This window comes from Balaenoptera acutorostrata, chromosome 8, assembly GCF_949987535.1.
Source record: "Balaenoptera acutorostrata chromosome 8, mBalAcu1.1, whole genome shotgun sequence".
In the NCBI taxonomy this organism is placed as follows: Eukaryota; Metazoa; Chordata; class Mammalia; order Artiodactyla; family Balaenopteridae; genus Balaenoptera; species Balaenoptera acutorostrata.
In genome coordinates, this window is record NC_080071.1 from 41,792,881 (window position 1) to 41,805,048 (window position 12,168).

Genomic DNA, 12,168 nt, shown 5'->3' on the forward strand with positions numbered 1-12,168 from the left:
AATCATTCTCTTCAATTTCATTCCTTCAGCCTCATTTCCAATTCCTGACCCTTATTGTACATGAAAAGCACTAGGCTAGGCAGAGTGGCTTCTCAAAACTGCCTTGACAGAGAGAGTGGTTCAGAGTCTGCTTTCCTAAGGCTTCCTTAGTTTACAAGGAAAACAAGGGGAAAGTTGTGAATCTGAAATCAACTAAGCTAGGAATTAAACAAGTAGGTACTGCCAACATTTAAAGGCAAGGTTTCTTGGTGGAATCAGGGATGATTACTCAGAGTAGACTCTTTTTCAGATGTCTTCAGATACTGAGCTTCTCCTCTGTATACATAGATAGCATAGGCACTGGGGTATGTTGGAAAGAAATACTTTTAAAAAAATAGTACATTTAAATTGCAGACCAGTCCTTGAATTCTGTCTCAGGCACTTAATACTGTAACACCCTCCCCGGGCAATCTCCATATCTTTAAGATGGTAAAGCCAGTCAAGACAAGCCATAGATGCTTCCGCTCTGTTCACAGCAATTGCCCAGGACCTTTTGGACCTGCTCCTGTTTTGTCAGTCTGCCTGTTTCCTGAACCTTAGTTCTGCTTTCTTTTTTCCCCACCTCTGTTCTTTGGTTAAATGGATTCATCTCGGTTTCTCTAACTCAGACTTTAAGAAGGTCTTTCTATTTTTTGCCCAGTTCTGTTCCCAGAGACCCAAACCCTGGCACCCATTCTGATAGCAGTCTTTCTAGATAAGCCAATCCAGTTTCCTTGTAAGGGAATATGAAAGGGTCAGGAATGTAGTCCCTCACCTTGAGCAAGCCCTTAACACTTTGGAAGCCATTGCCTCATCTCTAAATGAAATAAATCATCCTACCTAACAGTATTTTCTTCTAAGGATCAATAAACTTAGAGTATGTAAACCTGTAATATAAAGTACTTAAGTAGTCAGGAATAAGCCTTGGTAAAATAGCATTACCTCCTGCCTAACTGGTATGTATTCTAGGCAGCAGAGTGGTGACTGCAATTTTTTTTTTTTAATGTGATGATCCATTTATTTATTTATTTATTTATTTATTTATTTATTTATTCATTCATTCATTCATTCATTTATGGCTGTGTTGGGTCTTCGTTTCTGTGCGAGGGCTTTCTCTAGTTGTGGCAAGTGGGGGCTACTCTTCATCACGGTGCGCGGGCCTCTCACCATCGCGGCCTCTCTTGTTGCGGAGCACAGGCTCCAGACGCGCAGGCTCACGGGCCTAGTAATTGTGGCTCACGGGCCTAGTTGCTCCGCGGCATGTGGAATCTTCCCAGACCAGGGCTCGAACCCGTGTCCCCCGCGCCGGCAGGCGGACTCTCAACCACTGTGCCACCAGGGAAGCCCCCGTGACTGCAATTTTTAGTCAAGATGCTTTAGGTGTAATTAAAGCTGGTATCTCAGTACTTTGTACTAGCAATAAAACATCAACTGGGATTGACTAAACTCACAGAGTAATGTGAACTACGTGTGAGTTACAGTACTACTAATTTTTAAAAATCAGCTAGGTTAGACTTCACATAGTAATTTTCAATCTGTCCTCCCTGAAGAATCAGTAATAATCTTTACCCAGTTGTGGCCAAGAAAATTCTTGCTGGCATGGTCAATGCTGTTTCTTATCTGTTCTTTGACCTGGTTCCTGTACATCCTTTACCTCCATGCCCCAGTTTGTACTTGTATCACATTAATAGGACCTGAGGTGCACTTCCTTTTAGAAGACAGTTCGTTTTAGAACCTATTTACAAAACAGAAATTGAGTCACACATGTAGAAAACAAACTTATGGTAACCAAGGGGGAAAAGGGGGGAAGGGATAAATTGGGAGATTGGGATTGACATATACACACTGCTATATATAAAACAGATAACTAATAAGAACCTACTGTATAGCACAGGGACCTCTATTCAGTACTCTGTAATAACCTATATGGGAATAGAATCTAAAAGAGAGTGGATATATGTATATGTATAACTGACTCACTTTGCTGTACAGCAGAAACTAACACAATGTTGTAAATCAACTATACTCTAATAAAAAAAAATTAATTAAAAAAAAGCCAGTTCATTCTAAATACAGAGACTTCTCAGTTTTTTACTCAAAGCCCAGTCTCTATTAACAGAGGTTCCAGTGTTTTCCAATTACACTGCAAAATCATTTTAATCAGGTCTGTACTACTCCAGGAATGCTCTGTCTTTGCGGTTCTCCCTGTCCCTGAGGTCTGTCTGTGATCTGTCTAGATGATTTTTGACATTTCATCTCTGAGTTTTGCAATACTGATCTTACTTGCTCACTTACAGATGAGAAGAAGAAATTCCAGATTAAGCCTCTGATGAAAATCATGTCCCCATGGGGTTTTGTTTTTGGTTTTGGTTTTTAATTAAAAAATGTAGTCTTGACTACCATGTTGCATTTTGTATTATTTCCTTTTGCACCATACAAGCTTTACTGATAATTACTTCACATCTACTTTAGCACAGCTTGGAAAATGTACTTTGTAAATTGTAAAGACCCACACAAGCACAATTTACTTTTTGGTCATTTATCAGAAGACACATATATGAGTTAAACTTCTCTATTTGCATATACTTAACTAAGCCAGCATATGATAAAATAAATGATAAATAGATAAGATATCGAATTACAGACATTGACATATAGACATGTAGATGTTGACATTTATTCAAGATTCATATTCTTCTCCTTGCACTTGCTCATCTCACCTTCTTGAAAAGAGTTAGCAACTGAATTGAATGCCCTTCACCTGCCTATCTGTCTGTGTGTGCTTTTTGATTCCTACTGCAGGCTCTGTAAGAACAGGATTCTCTGGTTGTGAATGGTAACTTAAAACAATAACATTTGGAGAGTGGAAAACTTTAGTGGCAATCTAAGTGAACGCTTGCAGTTTAATAAATTAGCTAGCTCTAGTGGGAAGCAGCCACATAGCACAGGGAGATCAGCTCAGTGCTTTGTGACCACCTAGAGGGGTGGGATAGGGAGGGTGGGAGGGAGATGCAAGAGGGAAGAGATATGGGGATATATGTATGGATATGGCTGATTCACTTTGTTGTACAACAGGAACTGACACAGCATTGTGAAGCAATTATACTCCAATAAAGATGTATTAAAAAAAAAAAGCTGTAAAAATATAAGGGCAGTTCCATTATCCGTTTCATGTCTCCTAACTCCCTGTATGGTTTCTAAAACTGGTTTTTAAAAAGCCCACTGATTTTTACGTGAAGCAATGAAAAGAGTAAGAAGTAGCTCTACAATCCACCATATATATATATATATATTATATATATATAATATATATATATATAATATATATAATATATATATAATATATATATAATATATAATATATAATATATATATATTATATATATAATTGTATTGAATTAGTATTACCATCCTTTGGCCAGTAATAAAAAATATGGGTCTGAGATTATTTTCTTTTCACTTTCATCTACAATTCTGATGAATTCCTTATGAACAACATGTGGTTTTAAAACCAAAATAGTTTTTTAAGTTTCTGTAAATAGAGGGAATTTACTTTATTGGGTCAATATACTGTTCAACTGTTATAAACAAAGCTTTTCAGTGTGCACCAAAAATAGAATATCCAAGCTGTCTGCTGACTTCCAATGCATAGATGTGAGATAGAGCTGAAATTATTTTTATATTTGTAATATTATTCATTACGTTTTACTAATCCAAATTATAATTATTTTCCCAAAGTTTCTTTGGGATTTTAAGCAACTCAGGGAACTTTGGTGCATTAAATTATTTCTCTTATTTTGCACTATTGTCCTTACAAAGTGGTGTAGCCTCTTTCCACTGTTTACATTCCTCCTATTTACTGATGATATTTTAGTTTCTGACATTTTCTTACCTCTTTTATCTAGTCTACAAAGACTAATCTCTGTGTTCCCCCAGTTTGCTCTGATTTAAAAAAAACAGAAAACAAAACAAAAGAAAGATAAAGGTAAGATTAAACTAAATTTCTTTTAGTCCGCCAACGAAACCTTTTGCTATTCTGAAAGCATCACAATTGCATCATATAGCTTTTGCTATATTCACAACATATTTTGTAAGTTGCTTTGAAATTGTTTTCTGGTTTGAGGTCTGCATGTGTTGTCTATCTAAGTTAAATTGCCAGATTTATCTATCTATCTAGATTGCCAGCTATTCAAGAATAAGAGCACATCTTTAACTTCTTGTATCCGCAGAGTACTTGGGATATGTGTACATAAACGTTTGTTGTGTGATAAAACTTTACCCATGATTAACCAATTTTACACTGTTTATTTACCATGTCCTTTTCTAAAGTGCCTAGGAACTCGATTTTTCAAGATGAGGTCATGCGTATGAAAGCCTTCAGATAAAACGCTGTTGTATAGCCCTTTTACAGACTCTAACCTCTGATAATAGAAGAGAGTGATGCTGTAAACTATCTGTGTGTCTTGTGAACCTTTGAGATCTTGCATGGACCAGTTGTTAAATCATTCCAGCGCACAAATCCCATCTTCCAGATCAGATTACTTATGAGATAGAATGTTGTCACATAATAACTATGTGCTCTGTGGGGAGAATGGTTTTATACCAGGTCCTTTATACACCATAACAAGAGGAGCAGTTGTTTCTTCTTCTGAACTGAAGCATGAAATAGACTTAGTTTAAGAAGTTATAAAGTATCAGTAGTTTCAGGAGTTGTAAAAAAGACTGGTAGAAAGTGAAATTTCTCAAAATTGTCCTTCTATTCCAGAAAAATTGCCCCGAATAATCCAGCCAGAAGAAACTTGTCTGTTGAATTTCTCTGTTAGGCACCATTTTGTATGGTATTTGGTACCTACTGGCTCAAACAGTTATTTCTTGATCTGTTAATTTCCCAAACTAAAGGGAACATTTCCAGAGGGAAGGAAAAATAGGCTGTGTTTGGGATGGGTTGAAAGAAAGTTAGTTTGAGGCCCAGCATGGAGGGTATTAGGCCCCCCAGGCAAGAAATTCTAATTTAATTGGGTTGAGTTGGGGGAGGAGCCATTAAGGGTCTCTGAGAGGGAAATGACCTATTCATAGTTGTAGAAAAAAGCATCTGCTTATGTATGTCAATGTACTGAAAAGTGACAAGGGGATAAAAGTATCAAGAGGATAAGAATCCCAAATCTGTCTGCCATGTTATGCATAACATTTCTCAGTTATACATATTAGGTGTTCAATAAATATTTGTTGAATGAGTGAATAAATAAACAGAAGCAAACAGAGACAGAAAATGCCTTTTATTAACTTAAACTACCTTCCACATGAGTCATTGGCACTGAACTCAGATTTCTATACAGAGTTTATTTCTGTTGGTAGTTTATTTCTATACAAATTGCATCATTAACGATGATGATAAGAGAAGAAAAGGATGAAGGAGAAAGGGCTACTATTTTTTTCAGTATTGATTATGTGCTAAGTACTGCATTAAAGTGCATTATCCACATTTGCTCATTTTCCCCAGCCAACCAGAGAAAATTTAAGAGATTAAAAACCAAGCTTGAGGGCTTCCCTGGTGGCGCAGTGGTTGAGAACCTGCCTGCTAATGCAGGAGACGCAGGTTCGGGCCCTGGCCTGGGAAGATCCCACATGCCGCGGAGCGGCTGGGCCCGTGAGCCACAGTTGCTGAGCCTGCGCGTCTGGAGCCTGTGCTCCGCAGCGGGAGAGGCCGCGATGGTGAGAGGCCTGCGCAGCGCGATGAAGAGTGGCCCCTGCTTGCCGCAACTAGAGAAAGCCCTCACACAGAAACGAAGACCCAACACAGCCAAAAATAAATAAATAAATTAATTAATTAATTAAAAAAAAAAAAAAGTAACTGAAGTGAAAAACCAATTGAAAAAAAAAAAAAAAAAAAAAACCAAGCTTGAGTAATACTAACAAACCGTGTATGGTTTTGATTGGCAGTTGTGGCCAATGCTGTCGATGCCCCGCCCCTTGGGCCACCTGAGCTCCCAGAGCTCCCCTGCCCAGTACACTTTCCGAAGGCTGGCAGCTTCCCTGCTCAGGTGCCTGTGTCCCTCATCTCCCACTGAGGACTCCTCTGGCACTTGGGAGCGTGCTTGCCTGCGAACAGGCACAACCTGTAAGTGTGGCAAGGTTAGCCCTCCACCAGTAGAGGGTGAGTCCTTGGATAAATGCCCCAGTCTCCAGGTCTTCCAGGGTTGGGGATTCTGAGGTATGTTTTACACAGTTTCTCAGCAGATTTCAGAACTCTTATAACGAGGAGAAGCATTATTTCGTGTTTTTTTAAAAAGGAACCTGGTCGTTGATATTCATATTCAAGCATCAGGAAATTTATACTAATATTACCTATCAGGATAAAAGAGCTTTTTGTTTCATGTTGGGAACTTTACTACTGTGAAAAAAATTATCTCCTATGTCGTAGCTCAGATCCCCCAAGAGTAGACCTTGAGACAAGCACTTGGGAGCAGTTGTTTTACTGGGGGAAAGGGAGCACTTTAGAAGGTTGGGTTAGAGGGAGGCAGGAAGAGATCGCAAACATATTCTTTATGCATCACTAATTGTTTTACATGTTACATGGTTTACTTTAGTAACTTAAAAATATCTATTAAAGAAAACATAAACAAACTTTAAAAAAAAATCTTAAAAATTACTTGCTAGACATGTCTATGGACGTTCCGCCAATATCTCAGACTCATCTCTAGAACCCAGCCAGCATTATCCAAACACATTCTCCTCTCCCTCCCTATTCCAACTTTTTTTTTTTTCCTGGTTGCTTTTTCTTTTCTTTTCTTTTTCTCAAGGCATATCATATCTCTCCTTATAAATTATAAGCTGATTGAGAGTAAGACCCATGTTTTATAGTACATCTTTGAATCTGCCAAAGGACACATCCATAATGAACATAGACTTGTAAATATCCAGATTTCTTTCAGTTTATGACATTAGTGATGTTAAAAGTCCAAATCATGCAAGGACCATTCAAAAATACTGACTGCACACCTGCTGTTGGTCAGGCAGAATATCAGGTGCTGGAGATAGAGTGGTGAATAACGTAACAACACAACATGTGTTCTGCCCTTGTGCTCTAGAGAGGAAGACAAAATGAAAAGGTAAAGACATCTGTGATTATAAATTAAAGAGCTATGAAGAGAGTGAAAAGGATGGTCTGCAATATTTTAAGTGGATGGGCAGGAAAATTGTCTGTGAGAAGACCTTTCAACTGAGACTGAAGAAAGAGAGGAATCATGTGAGAAGTCAGAGGTTGTGCGTCCAGGCAGAGGGAACAATATGGGCAAGGGCACAGAGGGTGAAAAAAACCTTGATGCACTTAAGGAAAGCCAGTGTGAGCTGGCAATGTAGTCAGAGGCCAGATCAGAGAGGCCAGTCCTTGGAGGCCATGCTAAGTGTGGTTTGTACTAGAAGAGCATGGGAAACTATTTAAAGGATTTAAGCAGGGACTTCCCTGGTGGTCCAGTAGTAAAGAATCCACCTTACAATGCAGGGGACGCGGGTTCCATCCCTGGTCAGGGAACTAAGATCCCACATACCGCAGGGCAACTAAGCCTGCAAGGCACAACTACTGAGCTCATGTGCCTCAACTAGAGCCCATGTAAAACTACAGAGGCCATGGGCCCTGGAGCCTGTGCACCACAACTAGAGAGAAGCCCACGCACCACAATGAAGAGCCTGCGTGCTGCAACGAAAGATCCCCCATGCCGCAACTAAGACGCGACACAGCCAAAATAAATAAATAAATAAATAATAAATAAGTCTTAAAAAAACAAAAAAGGATTTAAGCAAGGGAGTGGCCTGCATGATTTGATTTAGAATTCTAAAAATTCACTTTAGCTTCTATGTAGAAAATCGATGATGTGGGGATGGGATGAATAGGGAGATCAGGTCTTGGATTACTGAACAGCTCAGATGAGATTACCATACTTGGAAGAGGGTAGTAGCAGGGCAGAAGAAGCTCATCAAACCGATGAGCTGGAGATATATTCTGAAGGTCGATCAATAGAACTTAATTACTGATGGATTAGATGTGGGGAATAGAGAGAGAGAGAGGGGACTCAGAATTACTTTCCAAGTTTCTGGTCTGAACAACTGGGCAGATGGAGTGCTGTTTTTGGGAAAGAAAGATTGAGTGGAGGAATAGTTGAGATACGGGTCAGAATTCAGTGTTAGACATGTTGTGTGCGCCATGCCCAGTAGACATCCAAGTAGAGATGTCAGGTAGGCAGTAAAACATATGGGTCTGGAGCTGAGAAGAGAGGTCCAGGCTGGAGACACGAACTGGGGAATCATGGTGGTATTTAGTGAGATTATTTAGTTGGTATCTAAAGATACAGGAAATGGGTTAGAGCTCTTAAGAAGGAGAGAAAGAGAAGGAAAGAGGGCTTAGAATGGAGCCGTAGGCCTTTCCGACACTTAGGGTGGAGGGAAAGAAGCCAGCAAAGGAAACTCAGAGTGGCCAGATAGAAAGGAGGGAAGGGCTCAAAAAGTGTCATGAAAAGAGAGCCTTTCAAGGAGAAATGCTCATTCTTGATAACAGCTGAGAAATTGGGCGAACCCATATTAGAATCCTCTCTACTGGGGAGGACTGCTTACCGAGGATAGAAATCACTTGTATTTTGTCTTTTATTTGAGACCTTAACGCATCTCCTAGCACACAGTGGGCACTTGAAACATATTAATCAAATGACACATTAATTGAATGACTGAATATTTCAGTTCAGTTGAGAGTGAGTGACAGGCATAAGAAGTTTTAAAAAGTCTTTCTGTTTTCCCGCCTACATGCTCTCCACCCCCAACCTGATTCTCACTCTTGCCTGCAAAAGTAATTGATTGGGGATATAGCAGTATCTTCAGGCTCTGTAACAGCAATGTTAAATACCCTTTGTTTCTCCCGACTTAGGAAACATGGACTGTTCTCTAAGACTTGGAGGAAGAAAACTCGGGGCTACCACAGTGTATGAGATCATAAAGGGTGGCTGTTTCTGCAAATGTAGTGAAATCATAACCTTAACGACCATTACAGAAATTAGGTCCTGCCCTATCAAGTGCTCTACTGGCCACTACTCCTCTTAGTTATCCTGTGAACGAATTGTGTTGAGTGGATTTCATTGTATAAGATTTTGGTGAAAGGAGGGAAAGGAAGAGGTGGGGGTTCAGATCAGTGGCTCTGACACTGCCAGTGCCTGGAGGGTGTGTGAGGGCCTTTGATATACCTGCTTCTTGGGCCTCCACTGGAAATTCTGTGGCAGCAAGCTTATTTCAGAATGATGAGCTAGTTGTAGAACTGGATTGAAATGAGGATGTCGATCTACCCAGAAACAAATATGCCCTGAGCGGAAAATCAGAGCAGGACCATTCACCATGGGCCCTGATAGCTACTTTCTGGAAGCCGTTTCATTTCATGTTTACAATAGATTTATCACTTACCATTATTTGCCTTCTACCTTATTGAGAATAATAAGAGGATTACTACTCCCCTTGTTTTGTCTGTTGACAAAAGAGTAAAAATAATTGGGTTGGGTTTGGCTAGAATATCCTAACACTCTACAAGCATCTCAAACTCCACCTGTCTAAAATTTAATTCACCAACGCCCCCCCATCCGTACACACACACACACACACACATGCGCACACACACACACACACACACACACACACACACACACATAACCTCATTCCTCCGGTGTTTTTCTCTGTGAATTAGCACCATATTCCCAGATCCCAGACTCGAAACTTGGGCATCATCCTGACTCCTTCATCTCAGCTCCACATGCGTCTTTACCAATGCTATCACCACGTTCTGTCGGGTTCTGACTCTCAGATATCTCTTGAATCTCTTGTTTCCTCTATCCCTCCTGCTCCTTCCTAGTTCAGGCCACCCTCATCTCACCACTCAGTACTGCAGGAGCCTGCAAAGTTAGGTTTTCTGTCTTCGGTTTTTTCTTCACACTTCTGAAACCCGCAGCTGATCCAGACCAGTCCTCCAACAGCCTCCTTTTAGCTCCAGCATAAACACTCCTAGCCTGGCTTAAGAGGTTCACAGTGTGTCCCTGCCTCCCTACTCAGCCTCATATTGTATGATCCTGTGTGGGAGCCGCTAACTGCTCTAGCCAAGACCACCTCTTCCGCTTCCTCTGCCTGGCCCTGCCGGCCCTGTCCCACATCCCTCCTCTCAAAGTGCTTAGCCTAACAACCCTCCTTGTCCTTCAACTCTAACTGTCCCTAAAGCATCCAGAACTTTCTCTAGTTAGTAAATGTTTGTATGTCCACCACTTGGCTGAAAATTTTTCTGAAAGCTTGTCCTGCCTTGTTCACCGTGGCATCCTGTGGACCTAGCAAAGTGCCTGCTCAATGAATATGCTGAGTAAATGAACAAGTATTTTAATTACGTGTCTGCCTTTACAGCTTCAGAGGTGCTATTTCAGTATGGTTTTAATGCACATGTGCACACACACACTACTTGATGAGTGCTTTTTCTTTTTTTTTTCCACACAATAATAATAACTGTACCTGCATCTTCTGCAAATACCAGCCAAATTATCTATGGCTGTCTCTGGTTGCTCTAGAAAGAAACCTGAGGCACACCTGGATTAATTAGGACGAGAATCAAACCCAGTTCAGGTGTGTTGGGCTGTGGGTCCCCAGCGCATTTTCAGAGGCTCATTATGGTGTCTGACTCTTGACCTCAGCTGGGTCTAAGCCCTGAGGGCAGGTGTATCCGGAGGAACCGAGTGGATGCGTGGGAAGGGGGAGCATCAAGAACCGGAGGGAGGAATCCGTTGAAGTGAGGCAAGTCACAGTGCTTCCTTAACCCAGACTCGCCCTTGGACTCAGCAACAACCTAAACTGCCTGCCTATGCCTTTCAGCTCGAGCCACTGCTCCTCAAGCAAGCAGCCCGGACTTAAGAGGAAGTATGGGGAGGAAGGAAGTGGGCATAGAAGGGTGCAGGGTTCTGAGTCTTGAAGTGATATACCATAACGTCTTTATCGGCCGCCTTCAGGGAGTGCGCTTTGTGTTTAATCTGTGGCTCCCTAGTGGTTGCTTATGCCCCCAAAATCAGGTATAGCGCTTAACTATCAACGGAAGATCAGGACAGTTCCCCGCCGCAGTCCCTCCCGGCGCCCAGGTTTGTGGCCGGCCTTTGGGCCACGCCGGGCAGGCCGAGGAGCGTCTGCGTTCATAGCGGGGCGCGCGCGGGTCGGATTGGGGCCACGCCGCTAAGCATCTAGGCCTCAACCACGAATAAAAGGCGAAGCCCCGGACCCCTTCCGGCTCCACTCTTGCAGTCCCGGGAGCCCGGAGTCATCCCGTGCTCCGGGACTAGGAGGCCCCGGCCTGGACGCGCGTTCTGCGCAGCCAAGGTCCCCTAGCGCCCCCTACAGTCTCACGTGCGGGGAGACGGCACCGGGTCCTGCGGCTCCGCACTGCGCCCGGGACCCCACCCAGCGGCCCGCGCCCCGGGACCACGTGAGCACCGCACCTCCAGACTGCAGAAACGGGGCGTGGGGGCCGGCGGGCGCGCAGCATCCCCGGCCACCTCTGATCGCTCCGCCCGCCGCGGCCTGACTCCCCCTCCCTCCCTCTCTCTGTCCCTCCCCCGCCACCCCCGTCCCTCCCGCCCGCCCGCCGGCGCCGGACACGCTGAGCCTCTTCTCTTGGGGCGCTCTTCCCCTTGGCCGACCGTCTCATCCCGCGCAACTCTGGGACGGACAGTGGCCGTTTGGTGTTGAATGTTCCCCTCGGAGAGCGCATGGCTGCGGAAGCGAGGTGCGGGCCGGGCCCCCGAGGGGCCGCCGTATGGGAGGCGGTGGTGCTCCTGCTGTGCTTGGGAGTCCCGACCGGGCGCCCCTACAACGTGGACACCGAGAGCGCGCTGGTTTACAAGGGCCCCGCCGACACCCTGTTCGGCTACTCGGTGGTGCTGCACAGCCACGGGGCGAACCGCTGGTGAGTGGGGTCGGAGGCGGCGCCCTCGGCATCTCAGAGCGGCAAGCGAACGGCGCCTCGGGGATTCCCTGCCCGGTTCAAACTTTCCTCCCTCCGCGGGAGGCGGGAGGGGAACCCTGCGACGGCTAGCTCGCTAGAGGAGTGCTCGGGAAACTAACTTATCTTGGGGTGGCAGCACCCGGGCTGCG

At 43.4% G+C, this 12,168-nt stretch overlaps 1 protein-coding gene across 2 annotated transcripts in view; it reads left to right on the plus strand.

Annotated features, from left to right (window-relative positions):
• Positions 1-11,447: 11,447 nt before the first annotated feature.
• The window catches only part of ITGA4 (integrin subunit alpha 4), an 83,792-nt gene continuing 83,071 nt past the window's right edge, over positions 11,448-12,168 (plus strand). Inside the window, exon 1 of one of the 2 annotated variants that reach the window (XM_057551604.1) lies at positions 11,448-11,980. In XM_057551604.1, the coding sequence (XP_057407587.1) occupies positions 11,784-11,980 (197 nt within the window). In that variant the 5' untranslated portion in view covers positions 11,448-11,783. The remainder of the gene's footprint in view (positions 11,981-12,168) is intronic. The other variant, XM_007190384.2, reaches the window with a different exon arrangement.